This window comes from Castanea sativa, chromosome 1, assembly GCF_040712315.1.
Source record: "Castanea sativa cultivar Marrone di Chiusa Pesio chromosome 1, ASM4071231v1".
NCBI classification, from domain to species: Eukaryota; Viridiplantae; Streptophyta; class Magnoliopsida; order Fagales; family Fagaceae; genus Castanea; species Castanea sativa.
This window is the reverse complement of record NC_134013.1, coordinates 11,653,571-11,669,051: the sequence shown is the minus strand read 5'-3', so window position 1 is coordinate 11,669,051 and position 15,481 is coordinate 11,653,571. Positions and strand designations below refer to the sequence as shown.

Below are 15,481 nucleotides of genomic sequence, written 5' to 3'. Positions count from 1 at the left end.
TATTAAGAAAACATGAAAAGCATAAAGAAAAATTACCCTGACACCTCTTGAACTTTAATGTAGTGGCTATTACAATTCTTAAACTTTTAATTTGACCAATTTACTTCTTAAACTTCACACGTTTTTCGATAAATATTTCTATCACTTTGATACTAAATACTTAACAAAGTAAAGTAAGGGGTAAAGAGAAAAAAAGAAAATAAGGTGATAGTAATTTCAATTAAAGAAGGGGGGAAAAGCATTACTATTCTTTGTGCAATAACTTTTTTTTTTTTTGTGAAAATTTGAGTATAAAATTATCAAAAAAGGATTTGAGTCTAGAGGAGTCAATTTTTTCCCCCTAAAAATATATAAAAAATTTACCCCTTTATTAAAAATAAAATAAGATAGATTATATATATTATTTTTATTTTTTGTTGATAATTTGATAATTAAAAATGAATAAATTTGAACTATAAACGTTCCATTAAAAACACCAAGAAGTCAAATTGTCAAATGAATTACATGCTGCAGACTCTTTTGGACTCCAATTCTGGCTGAACAAACCGGGCAAAAATTTGTTTTCAAAGTCGGCTAGTAACTTTCATTCCAGAGAACGGAGTAGAACAATTAATCAAACCAAATAAGTAAAACTTGGCTGACACAAAAAATGACTTTAAATGGGCGAATTCTAGTGATTCAACCCCAGGACAATGTTCAACATTTTCCTTTTTTGAAAGAACTGTACTTCATATTCAATTCAACCTATACCTAATAAATTAAATACATTGTACATTTCTACATGATCTCCCTCAAAGACCCTCCTTTCATGGGTCAATTTACACCATGCATTTGTAAGTTTGTCACTAATTAGAGAGTTTTTTTCTTTTCCTCTCTCAAAATGAACCAAGTACCAACAGCAAATCATTGTAAAAGTGCCTTACGATTAAAATCATAACTAGCATAGCAAGAAGAAGGTAACACACAAAGATAAGAGAATATGGATATTGCAAGCAAATATTGCCCATACAACTAGTTTTTTTTTGGTAGCTAGTTTACTTAACATCATTAGAAGAACGACTTTTCTTATAGAAGATTGACATTTCCGCGTTGCTAGAATGGACTAGTGGCTTATGACTCGAATAATAAATGTGGATAATTGACCAGTCAAATGTATCACTTTCCAAGTGACAATCATGAAAAGTGTGAAAAGCGTCGTGCTTAATTGCTTCATTTTTCATGTTTTGCGGAAAGTTTTGTAATTGCACGGATACTTCCTGATTTTTCAACAAGACATCCCAGTTATTGTTACAAGGCAAAAGTTAATTAGTGTTCTTTTCTTTTTTCTTTTTTTTTTGAGATGAAAGATAGAAGTTAACTGATATTGATTCAGAAAATGCTTTTAGAAGCTTTTTATTAGAAAATAAAAAGAGAGGTGCTACGTCCACAATATTTTTACAACAAATCATAGGTGGTTAGTTGTTATTAGTTCAAATTTGAACCTAACACTAAGATTACTTTTTTGCCCCAACAATAACAATCAGTAACATCCTGCCACTTAGGATTTGTTGTAAAAATGTTGTGAAAATATTATGGACATATCATTTCTCAAATAAAAAAGTTAACGATTTTTTTGATAGTTTTTTATATTGAGAAATGTTATATCACAACATTTTTTTATAGTTTTTTTTATAATATTATAGGGAAAAAGTTAACTAGTATTCTAAAAACATTTATTAAGGAAATACTTTTAAAAACTTTTACGAAAAAAAAAATGATTTTTTTGATAACTTTTTATATTGAGAAATGTTACATTCATAACATTTTTTATAAGTTTTTATATTATTATAAAGAAAAAGTTAACTAATGTCCTAAGAGCATTGTTTTAGGAAATACTTTTAAAAGCTTTTTATGGAAAAAAAAAAACAACTGATTTTTTTATAGCTTCTTATATTAAGCAATGTTATATCCATAACATTTTCACAACAAAATTTTAAGTGCCTAGTTATTGTTGGCTGTTATGAATAAACAAAAAATTAGTTAAATTGTAAATTTAAATTAGAATTAATAATAACTTATCGTTTCTAATTTAATATGAAAGTGTCAATCAAACGTTGTGGACAACTACATAGAGTACTTCTCTTTTATATTTCCCAGGAAAAACAAAAACTGCTTCGTCTGTGGTTATACAACCTGGTGACCTGGCCTCAGTCTTGGCCCAAATTTCCCAAAGTGAAATGTGGTTTTGTTAGGCCTGGCCAAATTTTATGGACTACCCAACCAAGTTACAGGTCCAACAAATCAACTGGACTTCAAGCATTGCATATAGACCCAAGTGATTTGATTGGCAATGTTAATAGGCTCTATATCACTCACCTTCCCGCCAAAGAAAGTTGATGAACCGCACACCAAACAAAGGGCATTTTCGTCCCTCTGTAACGTGATTACAGTTGAACTTTGACCTGTTTCTATGTTGTTTCCTTAGACTTGATCAAAAATTTAGGCCAAAAGCTAAATGCTATTTCTTTGTCCATTTTTTTTTGGTAAGACGCGCTCTTGTCCTTTACTAAACGACTATTCAAACCCCCAATTATTTTATTTTGGCCAACTATATTCAATTATTTCATACATTCATTTTTTTTTTTTTTTTTTTCCTAGGAAGCTATTTAAAACTCAAAAAAGTCGCTATTTGAATAGTCTATAGTAATATACAAAAAAAATTTCAGTCGGCTTGTTTGCCTTAGAGGGCGTTTGGATTGCACTTATTCCTGCGTTTGCGTTTTCAGTTTTTTTTTTTTTTTTTTTTTTTTTTCCCCAGCCGCAAGTGTTGACCCAATCTGCTGTGAACAGTGCATTCGTGCACTGTTCACGGACCCACAAATTTCACTTTTCAGCAATTTTTTCATTAAAAATGGGTTCCACGGTACTATTCACACATTTTAAAATTATTTTGTTACAGTGTTTTCAATTTTCAGCAATAAGTTCTATCCAAACGGACCCTAATCAACACTCCAAAAATGGCCAAAGCCGGCACAGCTTATTCAATCTCCAAAAGCCGGCTTTCTCACACTCTTTCTTGTAAATTTGTTAGTCTTTGAAATTCAACAACAATGATATTAATTGCCTAGAAAAATATTGGTCATTGGCCAATCCATACGACCATACCAGACTAGCTGTGCTGGTTCTTCAATACAGTAAGCACTTTTTTCTCTCTGTTTTTTTTTTTCCACGTTCATCTTGAGTTTTCTATTATGGGATTCAGTCAATTTGCTGTTACTGATATCTATAGATTAGTAACCATTTTTATGCACTTCTTACTGTGTGGAGACTATACTTTAAAGTTGCTCAATTTATCTTTCAACCATTAGAATAATGGTTTAGTGATTAAATTTACCTTAGTAATAGTTGTAATTTATTATGTATCAGGGTAGTAACTTAAGTTTTTGCGACAATTGGCAATTTATCATCAACATGGTCTCCAGTGCCTTTAAGGTTTTTGAGGTTTTGGTGATGCTAGAATCTGTTACTGTTTCGTTCTTAAATTGATGAGATATTTTCATTCTTTTCCTCAAGGCTATCATAATCATTTCATGTAGAGCTTGTTTTTTACATAAGTGTTTGAGTTTTCTAAATGCCTGAGTTAATCTTAAACATGTGACCAGGAGAAAATATGAAGTATAAGTTGTTACCGTCTCATTTCTTAAACTTCCTTAGCAATCAAGAAAAACCATTTGCAACTGAGTTTCATGCTTTTGTTGTTCATATATTAAGTTTGGGAATTTGTTTGTTCAGATTGTCTTCACAAGACAAAAAAAAGAAAAAAAGAACATGGATTATAGGTTTGCAATGGACCAAAAGGATATGGATTATTTAATACACTAATTAAATAACGTGCTATTGATTTTTCTGGAGAGAATGATTTGAGGCTCTTATTTACTTACGTCTTTTGGTGATTTGGCTCCAAGCAGATTAAATTTAGGTTCTACCGCGTCCCAGAATCTGTAGGAGTTCACTAGATGGGATCCTCAGGTAAATATGGAAATTAGAGCAGTAAAATTCACAATGCCATGAGGAAGCTTAATTTTGGGTTTTTATCCGTATGTTTTAAAGTTCTCTACTTGGGCTTCTTAGTTTTGGAATAATTTCAAGCTGCATTCTTGCTTACTATGCCAGGAGGGGTTGCTTGATGAGAATGAAGATCAAGATGAGGATGACTCTGAATATGAGCCTGATGATGGTTATGTGGATTCTCATTCTGATGATAAACCTATCAAAAGGGCATCTCCCAGTGGCATGAAGATGGCTGAGGAAAAGGAAACTGGACCTAAAGCACAGACATCTAAAATGAAGAACCAAATGCATTCTACCACATTCTTTTCTCCAATGGATTCCCCTAAATCTCCTTCTCCAACTATTTTATCTCCAAAACCAGATGTGCAATTTAAAAAAGAAAACCCTGCTGAGTTACACCTTTTATCCCACCGTATCCCTGATTCATCTGTTTCCACCTCGTTGCCTTCATCTCCACCCGTGAGGAATGATCACAGCTTCAACTCAGCAGACTCTGATGGTGAAGTCATAGTAGGTTTCAGATTGAAGATGTACTTTTATCCAATTTTTTGAACAGTGCTAATTAACTCTTTGCAATGTAGGGGAAGCTGAAATTTCGCAGAAAAAACTATAGCAGAACACAGAGTTTTGACAGCGAGAATTGCCAAGTATTAGAAAATAGGTATTCACTTTGTTTCCTTTTTGTCTTTATTTTGGGAATTCTCTAGTATTTGTACTTTTCTTTTAGCAGGGTTGATTAAAGACATTATCATTCTATGATTTCTGTCCCCTTAAAATATTTGAATTCCTTTGCACTAGGCAGTACTATTCAAGAAGTTGATGAGGGAAGCCAGAGCTACATCTCTCTCCCAATGTCTGAGAAGCTGACTACTCAAACAAGACCACCTAAGGATTTTCTATGCTCCATCACAAGCCAGATATTTTTTGAACCTGTTACCCTTGAAACAGGCCAGACATATGAAAGAAAAGCAATCCAAGAATGGCTTGAAAGAGGAAATGTAACATGCCCCATTACACTGCAACCTCTCTCTGCCAGTATACTGCCCAAAACAAACTATGTTTTGAAGAGACTAATATCATCTTGGAAAGAACAGTATCCTGATCTTGCTCAAGAATTTTCATACTCCGAAACACCGAGAGATTCATTTAGATCCTCCACAAAAGAAATCCACTTGGCCTCCACTCTAGACAAAACAAGTGATATATCCTGCGATAAGAGCATAGATGACTATCTTAACTATAGGAAGAAAAGATTTATGCGTGCAGCAGTATTTACATCACCTACCAGTGTAATATCCCAAGCAGCAGTAGAAGCAATTATCAATAATTTAAAACCCTATGGTTCTTGTCTCTCTACTTCAGACAGCTTACAAGAATGTGAAGCAGCTGTGTTGGCAATAGCCAGATTATGGAAGGAATCAAAAGCTGATCCTGGGGTTCAGTCTTTTTTATCCAATCCAACAATTGTAAATGGGTTTGTGGAAATACTGTCAGCTTCTCTGAGCAGAGAAGTTCTCAGAACATCAATTTACATACTCTCAGAGCTAGTATTTGCAGATGAAGGTGTTGGGAATACTCTAACAAGTGTAGATTCTGATTTTGATTGCCTGGCTGCTCTGCTAAAGAATGGGCTATCTGAGGCTGATGTTCTTATATACCAGTTGACCCCAGCATTTGCTCAGCTTTCAGCTCATGACCTTGTATCCTCCCTTGTCCTGACAATTCTGAACAAATCTGAAGATTTAGATGATATTCAGTTTGTAATGGAGCCCAGGGATGCTGCCATAGCATTGCTTGAGCAGATTCTAATGGGAGGGGATGAATGCAGCAGGTCCCTCAGTGCCTTGAGTGTTATTTCTACAAATGGAATTCCAGCCTTGGTCAAGTGTTTGGATAGGTTGGAAGGAAGGAGATCCATTGTTTCCATACTTTTATGTTGCATGCAAGCTGAAAAAGGTTGCCGGAGCTTGATAGCAAATAGAATTGAATTGTCGCCTGTTCTAGAATTATTTCATGCTGGAAATGATAGTGTAAGAGGCATATGTGTAGATTTTCTCTCAGAGCTCGTTCAGTTACACAGGTACATTTTTCATATTATATCTTCACTTCTTTATGATAAATCTGAAGACTGAAGTAACCAATTTCTCTTACTTTGCAAATCCTTCTAATAATTAAAGCTACCAAATTTTTTTTTTGACTGAAAAGATAGAAGCTACCAAATTTTGAAATAACAAAACTAAACTCAAAACCTTTGAATTTGATTTCATGTTTACCTAAGAAGGACAAGTCTTAAAACCAACTGTGTGTGTGTGTGTCTGGGGTCATTCATTCCAAAATTAGATGTTTATTCATGTAAAGGATTTTGATAGCAACTACATTGCAATTGCATTGATCAAACTAAAGTTGCTATTGCATTGATCAAACTAAAGTTGCTATTGTACCTTTCCCCATAAGAAGGTAAAAGTAAGGTCTTAGGTTCAAGAATCATTAAGTGCATAACTTACTGATATAAAAATAAAGTTGCAATAGTACCTAGATACAGTATTTTCACCAGGAAATATTTGGAGTTAGGTTCTAAAATGATTCCAATCATACTCCTAAATGGTTCTGTGTATTAGACACTGCACACAAATTTACATGTGTGCTTTTTATGGAGCTCATGTACCTTTTGATTTATTATTCCTTTCCTTGCTCAGTACCCTGCCTAACACCCTCAATGAAGATTCTATTCTTTCTATGCTGTCACAGGAGGAAATTCTGCAACCAGATCTTGCAGATAATTAAAGACGAAGGAGCATTTAGTACCATGCACACCTTTCTTGTGTATCTTCAAATGGCTCCTGCAAAGCAGCAACCGGCCATTGCTGCTCTTCTTCTTCAGCTTGATCTCTTGGTTTGCCTTGATTCTCTGAAATCAACATTAATATTGTAGATTTTAAATAATGTTCCTAACATACACCACTATAACATCTAACTATAAATTCCACTGATTATCACTTTTCCAGGTTGAGCCACGGGAGATGAGCATGTATAGGGAAGAAGCTATAGATATATTAATTGAAACACTCAGGAGAAAGGAATTTTCTGATTCTAAAATGATGGCTCTAGATGCTTTAATATCTCTATCCGGGCGTCTAACTTCCTCAGGGAAGTCCTATACCAAAGCCTGGTTACTCAAGATTGCGGGGTTTGATCAACCTTACAATGCCTTGATGAAGGCAGAACAGCTGAGAAAAGAAGACAACGATTTGATGGAAACAATGGTTTGCATATGTCTAGTTTTTGGTTTGTCATAGAGCATATTACTCATTAAACTCAACCTTGTATCTATCCTGAATCTTATATACTTATATATAGGAAGAGGAAGAGAAACCTGCAAGCTCTTGGGAGAGAAGGGTAGCTTTTGTACTTTGCAACCATGAGAATGGCTCAATTTTCAAAGCCTTGGAGGAATGTCTCAAGAGTGATTCCTTAGAAATGGCAAGGTCATGCCTTGTCCTTGCTACATGGCTCACGTACATGCTTTCTACTCTTCCTCATACTGGTGTAAAAGATGCTGCTCGCAAGTCCTTGCTTGATGAATTTATAAATGTCCTCCAATCATCCAAGAACCTAGAGGAAAAGATTTTAGTGACCCTTGCTATGAAAACTTTTGTCAGTGATCCATGTAAGTACAATGCATCAGAGGTAATGTTTACACACAACGTTTTCATGTCTCTTCAAATGAAAATTAACTCAAACTCTCTAAATATAGCTGCACTTGAAGCACTGGGGGTTTATGCTAAATGCATCTACAGGACTTTAAGAAAGCTTAAGAGGAATTCATTGGTGGTCAGAGATATAATGGAAGCCTTGATGAATTTACCCTCTGTAGATGCAGTAAGTGGCGTGGAGGAGAATTCATGTCCTTGATTTAAAATAATATTGACAATTAGATAACTAAATCCTACTAATGTTGTGTTTTTTAGACACAGTTGTGGAGTTGTTCTGAAATGGTTGAGTTAGATTCAAGCGCAAATGGTGAGGTTCTGTCTTTGCTTCATCTAAATGGTCGACTTTTAAGCAGCCATTCTGATGGAACCATAAAGGTTTGCACCTAAACAGAACATATTCAATCTTTTCATACCTGCTCAAGGATACATGCGCAACTGCAAATATGTGGGGTTGTTTATTTCCTTTGCAAGAGCTAAAGCCATAATATCTTGCTTGTAGGTGTGGGATGTTGGAAAAAGGTTACCAAGGTTGGTTCAAGAAGTTCGTGAGCATACAAAGGCTATCACATGCCTCTATGTACCATCTTCAGGTGACAAACTATATAGTGGTTCCTTTGACAAAACAATTCGGGTAAGCCATCACAAGTTTTCTTTTTTAAGAAAAATCAGTCTTGCATGCTTGTTTTGGCTATTTTAGTTGAAATGGGAATATGGTGGAACATTATTCACACACCAATGACCTCTATTACATAGGAAAGAAGTAGCTCAGAAATTGGAACTGATAATGATAACTGGCATTTCTTAGAGTTTTTAATGAAGACATTTAAAGTTTGAATCCCCCCTCGCCCACTTAATATGTATAAAAAACATATAAAAGAGCTTCTTATTTTCTTTGTTTCAATTGATTTTGTTCTTGGTACTACACATTTTTTCATAATAAATGACATTAGTGACTAGATGATTCCAACAAAATGGTGAAGGCAAAAAACCACATGTTCCTATGTTTTATGTATTAGACAAATGCTAAACAAAATTTCCTGCAAAATATAGCTACATGTTTGCTGTGTTTACTAAATTTCACTAAAAAATTGTTATGTATTTCTTGCCTACAGGTCTGGTCAATTAAACCTGAGGAAATTCACTGCATTCAAGTTCATGATGTGAAAGAAGCAGTATATGACTTGACAGCCAATTCTAAAGTGGCATGCTATATTTCTCATGGAACTGGGGTCAAGGCAAGTGCTAAGTGTTTTATTTAAACAGCTAGGACAAATATGCAGCCCATAACAAAAAGAGCTTTGCTGACATTAGTGTTATCACAGGTGTATAACTGGTCTGGGACTCCAAAGCATATAAATTTCAACAAATATGTGAAATGCCTTGCCATGACTGGGGACAAACTATATTGCGGTTGTTCTAGTTACAGTATCCAGGTAAACTTCACACAATCACAAAACATCGCGATCACGAAACACATCAACGTTAGATTACAGTCACAAAAGCTTACTAATAATTTGAAAGAAAAAAAAAAATATATATATATATATATATGGCAGGAGGTTGATTTGTGCAATTACACAACAAACACATTCTACTCTGGCACAAGAAAATTGTTAGGAAAACAAGTCATACATTCCTTGCACGTTCATAAAGACCTCCTCTTTGCTGGTGGGTCTTCAGTTGATGCTATAGCTGGAAAGGTATGCAACTCTCACATCATTGTTATTATCAAGCATAATTAGCAATGACAGTTTGGTAGCAAAACTGATATTGTGCCTCTCTTTTTTTTTTGCTTGTTTTGCATATGGAAGGTGTTTTCGCTTTCAACCAAGGCAGTAATTGGATCATTCCCAACAGGATTTGATATCCAACGCATTGCAGTCAACAGTGACTTCATTTATACTGCCACAAAATGTGGGTTAATTGAGGTTTGGGTGAAAGAAAAAGTTATCAAAGCTGCTTCTATAAAAATGGCTGGTGGTGGGCATGCAAAAACTACATCATTAACATCAGATATGAATGAATTAATGCTTTTTGCTGCCTCCTCTGATGGCAGAATCCAGGTTAGTACACAAAACCATAAACTAACAAAATAATGGAAGACTCAGATTTTTGTGGTCATCACTCATTTCTGCTTTGAATTGTGGTTGCAGGTTTGGGCTCTAGACTAGGCTAGCGGTAAAGATGAGCGTAGACTATGTTCCACTTGTAAATTAAATGTTCAAAACTTCTCCTTTTTCCACACCTAGTATGTTTAAGAATTCATTTATGCCGAGTTCAAGATTGTTGAAAAGAGAGAGAGGAACACTGTTAATGCAACCTATGTACACTTTATATTTCTGTACAATCTGCCATACAGGAATGCCTGGGGTGTTCTCAGAGGTGTTCTAGGCCATTTTTAGTCCTGCACTTTGCGGTGCGGTTTAGCCAAAACTATAGCCACACCACAATTCATTTTTGCACTCACATGTGCAATGTGGTATGATGCGGTTTAAAGTTTAACCAAAACCATAACCGCACTATATTTCATTTTTGCGGTCACATGTGCGGTGAAGTGTATAAGATGCAGTTTAAAGCTGGTATATTTTTTAAATTTTGGACTTTTCCTACCTAGCTCAAAATTGATTTTTCCCTTTATTTTGGACCAAATTTTAAACTATTGAGTTAGTTTTTCTTTATTTTGAGTTGGCTTTCCTAAACAACACTTGCTAGAATTATTAAACTTTTTTTTTTGAAAACTGGATTATTAAGTTATTAATAATATATTTAATATTAAAAAATGAATATATTAATATATAGAGAGGATGTGGTGCAGTTTATGCTATTTTTTTTTTAATTATAAAACCACAAACTGCACTACACCACATGATGTGGTGCACTATTACTAGCGATGTAGTGCAGTCATACCATTTTGCGGTCAATTTTAATGTGATTTTTGAGGTTTGTGCGGTTGGTGAACACTCTTAAGAATGTCCATATAGAACATAAATTTGATCTAGGAAGATCCTTGATTGGGCTAAAATAAAAGACAAGTAATGGATCTTGATTTTAGTTTATATTGAGGACATTATCCTAAATATAACAAATACATGACATGTGAATACTAACAAGGAACTCAAGGTGGTATAAGGAAGCCATCTTAAGTTTGAAGATAAGCCAAAAGCTTTATAATTCAATGGAGACCTCTTTAACACTTTCACAAAGACATTTAAGATTCAAATCTCACGTCGTTTAACGACGACCATTAAACACCCATTTTTTTTTTAAAGAAGATAAAATAGATTTACCATAGATATGCAATAAACCAAATCAACCAAAGCAACAAAGATACGACACAGATTTGGTCAAGAGGTGGAAAACCAAATGATAACCTCTCTAAGGAATAAACTACAATGGGGACACAAAAAGTCCCAGAAAAACCTCTAAATCAGGAACAATTACGATAGCCAATAACTCACAAAACTTTTGTTGCTTTTACAGTTCCTACTTCCTATGCAATCTCTGCAAACGCTCCTTTGGAATTCTTAAGGAGTAATTTCTTCCATGAACTCTTTGTTTGCCACAAAGCCAGAACATCTGGAACTTAGTCATTGGATCATAAAACATTTCTAATAAGATAGAGTGAGAGTACCTAAAACCTTTTCATCATGTCACTTCGCCGCCGAGCAATTTATCTATACATCTTGTGTGTTGAAACGATGATGTATTAAATATTATAATGCAATATATTCATTTTTATGATCTTGATTTGTATGCATTTGGGCTCTTCTTTGCTTGATTTAGATTTAAAAATCTCACATCATAATAGCTAATATCTGTTAATGTCTACTTATTTTTTTTATGAATCTGTTCGGTTCAGTCTACTTATAATTATGGTCATTGTTGTTTTTAATTCGAATGGGTTAAATTAAAAACTAAACGGGAATCAATTAAAGTTTATTAACAATTACTACTCGGTATCATCTTGGCTCTCTGCTTCCTCTATGGGATTCACTTTACAAACTTGATTTTAGAACTTGAGAGCTCCCTTGTTCCAATTAGAGCCGAGTTCTTTATAAACAAAGTAAAGAGGCACTCAGAATGAAAAGGACTTTATGCTTGATTATTGAGAATTTCATAGATTTTCAATCTCACACTTTTAGAATATTCCTCACAGTGCCTCATTATTTATGTATAAAACACAGATTTAAATAAATAAATAAAACAAAAACAAAAAACCTAAAACAAGAAAGATTGATGAAGGTTGAGATTTTGGAAATCTGATGAGAGAGGCAAGCAATTCAGAATGAGTAGGAGGATATATATCCTGTCATGAATTTAATCGGACGATGATCAATTCATCATCATTGTGCCCCACTCATAATTATTAAATAAAAAAACGATTATACAAAGAGAAAAGTAACAAGGGAAGAAAACACAGAGAAGAAACCATCAGAAGTATTGGATTATTGCATCAACTCCGACACTTTAAAAAAGTGTCTCAGACGACCGTCGTGAGAATTTTAAATCCAAATTCATCACTTGATTTCTTTCACCATACACAAACTAATTCTTACAAAAACACACTAAAAAATAAAGAGAGAGGGAACTATTGTTTGGAGGCACAAAGCGATCTCTATTTAAAGGGCACGGGCTTCGTCATTAGGGTTTCTATAATTTATTTGACGATTCTACCCCTCCTCAATCGGGTAAGAATTATATTATTTAGTATCCACTAAACTAAAGCCCACTTCAAGATAAAAAGCCCGGCCCAATATTTGTACCAAACGGCAGGTCTAGCCGCAGCTACGACGCCGTTTTCCAAACAAAAACAGACGCCTGAATTGCAAAGTTGCAAGATATGGAGTGTTTGGATTTTACAAATTTTATTTCATTTGCATTAGAGCATCCGCAGCTGGGCATGGATATGGCAAATGTAAGAAACGTTTAGCATAAATGCCTCAAAAACCTCCCGCAGCTAGGGCTTGTAAAAAGCAAGTATTGCAAAAAAAATTGCAATACTACTACAGTGCAATTCTACCTTTAGAATTGTACTGTAGCACAGTTGTAAAAAAAAAAAAAAAACTAATATTTTATCAAGTTTTCACTTTATCCATTCCTCTCTCTCTCTCTCTCTCTCTCTCTCTCTCTCTCACCGGTCACACTCTCATCTCCACTCTCTAGCTTCTTTTGTTTTTCTTCCTTTTCAGTTCACTCATTCAATTCTTCCCCTTCTCTCGCCCCTCTCTTCCCTTTCATTTTTTTTTCCTCTCTATTTTCCCTTGAATCAAGGGTTTGATGTGGTGGAGCTCATGTGTTTGATGTGGTGGAGCTCATGTGTTTCCGTGGTGGTGGGGATGGGTGATTGAGGGTGACGGTGTGGAGCTTGCTGTCCGACGTGGTGGAAATTGTTTTTTTTTTTTCCTGTTTCGCCGATTTGGGTGGGTTGATATGGATGATGGAGGATAAAGAAATGGAGTTGTGTGGAAGAAGGTGATGGGTTTTGCAGCGATGTTGGTGACGTTTTATTTTTCTTTTCTGTTTCATCGATTTGGGTGGGTTGATATGGATGATGGAGGATAAAGCAATAGAGTTTTGTGGAAGAAGGTGATGGGTTTTGCAGCGATGTTGGCGGTTTTTTTTTTTTTTTTTTTCTGTTTCGCCGATCTAGGTGGATTGATATGGATGATGAAGGATAAAGGAATGGAGTTTTGTGGAAGAAGTTGATGGGTTTTGCAGTGATGGGTTTTGCAGCGATGTTGGCGGCGTGTTTTTTCTTTTTAGTTTCGCCGATCTGGGTTGATATGGATGATGGAAGATAAAGGAATGGAGTTGTGTGGAAGAAGGTGAAAAGTAAAGTTAATGGAGGAGTCTGGAAGGTAGCCTGTGGAGGAGAAAATTGGGAATATATATATATTTTTTATCGTGTAGAAATATTATTTTAATGAGTAAAATAGGAAAATAAAAGTTAGGATACTGGAGTATTATAAAATTGTATTGTATAATTGATAAAGTGGCTTTTTGGAATGGTAAAATAAGATGGGTTAGAATTCCCCTCTACGGATGCTCTTAGCAGCCACTTTATCAATATTTTTTTTGTTAAATGTTACATAAATTTGTCACACTTATTTATTTTGTCCAATAAAATAATGTATCATTATTTCTGTAGCCTAACAAAAAATTTAAGGGTAAACAATATATTTGGTCTATAAACTTTACATTATATGTCAATTTGGTCATTAACTTTTTAAATGTGTCAATTTGGTCTCTAATCTTTTGGAATTGTGTCAAAATGGTCATTGTCGTTGAGTGTTGGATGAAAAATGTTGATGTGACTAATTAAAATATTATTTTTATGCCACATAGATTTCCACATAAGCTGCCACATGGAATTAATTTTAAAAATACAATCTTCTCACGTTGTATATGTGTAATTTGTATCCTTCATTCTCTTTAAATAATTTTTTTTTTTTTAAACCCTTCATTTTTTATACCATCAAATGGAAAAATGAAATGAGGGATAGTATTCAGAAACTTAATTTTAGAAGATAGAAATAGAATATAAGTTAAAATACCCAGACCTTTACAAAAATAATTTGTTTTTGATTTTGCAAAGTTAAGCTGAAAATACCCAAACTTTTATACCAAAACAAAAAAAAAAATTAGTCATTTACAAATCAACCTAGAATCGAAAATATCCAAACCCATGAATCCATTTTGAAAAACAACACAAAATCCAAATCAAATCATACCATCTATATGGCTTGCAAAAATGAACATACCTACAAATGCAAAGGGCTTCATCCACTCAAAACATACCCATCTGAAATCACCAAACCCATCTCCTTTAGATTCCCCTTACACAGTTCAAAGATAGATAGAGGCTTAGAGCTTTGATGTTGGTACATTGATGAGAGAGAGTGAGCAAGTGTGAGAGAGTGGGAGGTTACAAAAGATGTTTTGGATTTAGCAACCATTGCTGTGATGGATGTGGCACGCGTCAGAGAATAGCAGTGGTGTTGAAGGAACTCAAAGAGTGAGATTCAGAGTTTAGTCATGTCATCATGGAGGCTAGGCATAGAAGAAAGAAGGTGAGCCTGAGTTAGATAAAAAAGACAGAGGGAGTTAGAGGGAATGAATTAGAAAATCGTTGATTTTTTTTTATTTTATTAATGCCACATGGAAGCTTACGTGGAAGTTGTCTTGACATAAAAAATAATAATATTTTTGTTAGAAATAAAGTCTGATTGGAATGTTTGGACAATGAAAGGATTATTTGGGATGTGTAAAGTCTGAAATGTGTAAAGTCTACAAGGGAAATGTATATTCATAATTGTACTCATTATTGCAATCTTAACCCATGAATTTTACAAGCATTCTAAGGTTTTATATATGTGTGTGTGGAATTGCTTTACTGGTTATTGTACACATCTAAGAGATATCAAAAGGATCGTGGATAACGACTTGAATACAAGAGTTTATCAATATATATCTTTTGTTTTCTTCTTACTTTGTTTTATTTATTTTGATCATTTCATAACATGTTATCAACATGAGTCTCTACCTAATTTCGAAAGGAAGTTGTAATCCTATTGTTCTTGAAACATCAAAGGTTATTTGTGTTATCCTCTTAATTTACTGAAAGTTTTCTTTTCTTCCTAAGAATTAGTGTTTATCCTATCTCTTTGTTATTACATTTTATGCTTATAATTTTAGTGATTATTTTAATTGATTAAAAA

General features: G+C 34.2%; 1 protein-coding gene and 2 non-coding genes across 5 annotated transcripts; 1 reads left to right on the top strand and 2 right to left on the bottom strand.

The window, feature by feature from the left end:
• Positions 1–2,982: 2,982 nt before the first annotated feature.
• Positions 2,983–10,242, top strand: LOC142643037 (putative E3 ubiquitin-protein ligase LIN-1). Of its 3 annotated transcripts, XM_075817560.1 has the most exons (16): positions 2,983–3,173; positions 3,948–4,008; positions 4,153–4,560; positions 4,632–4,711; positions 4,853–6,130; positions 6,799–6,943; positions 7,056–7,313; positions 7,408–7,717; positions 7,805–7,929; positions 8,019–8,138; positions 8,263–8,394; positions 8,876–8,998; positions 9,086–9,196; positions 9,320–9,463; positions 9,575–9,826; positions 9,917–10,242. In XM_075817560.1, the coding sequence occupies exons 3-16, from the start codon at positions 4,273–4,275 to the stop codon at positions 9,932–9,934; spliced, it is 3,384 nt and encodes a 1,127-aa protein (XP_075673675.1). In that variant the 5' UTR covers positions 2,983–3,173; positions 3,948–4,008; positions 4,153–4,272; the 3' UTR covers positions 9,935–10,242. The 3 variants fall into 3 exon arrangements, with proteins under 3 accessions (XP_075673675.1, XP_075673683.1, XP_075673694.1); XM_075817568.1 differs by lacking the exons at positions 2,983–3,173; positions 3,948–4,008 and having other exon boundaries at positions 4,378–4,549; XM_075817579.1 differs by lacking the exons at positions 2,983–3,173; positions 3,948–4,008 and having other exon boundaries at positions 4,502–4,560; positions 4,849–6,130.
• A 1,801-nt stretch (positions 10,243–12,043) lies between these two features.
• Positions 12,044–12,115, bottom strand: LOC142623023 (small nucleolar RNA Z105). Its single transcript, XR_012842048.1, has one exon. It is a non-coding gene; the product is annotated as a small nucleolar RNA Z105 (small nucleolar RNA).
• Positions 12,116–12,189: 74 nt separating this feature from the next.
• On the bottom strand, positions 12,190–12,291 carry LOC142622963 (small nucleolar RNA Z161/Z228). Its single transcript, XR_012841999.1, has one exon. It is a non-coding gene; the product is annotated as a small nucleolar RNA Z161/Z228 (small nucleolar RNA).
• Positions 12,292–15,481: the final 3,190 nt, after the last annotated feature.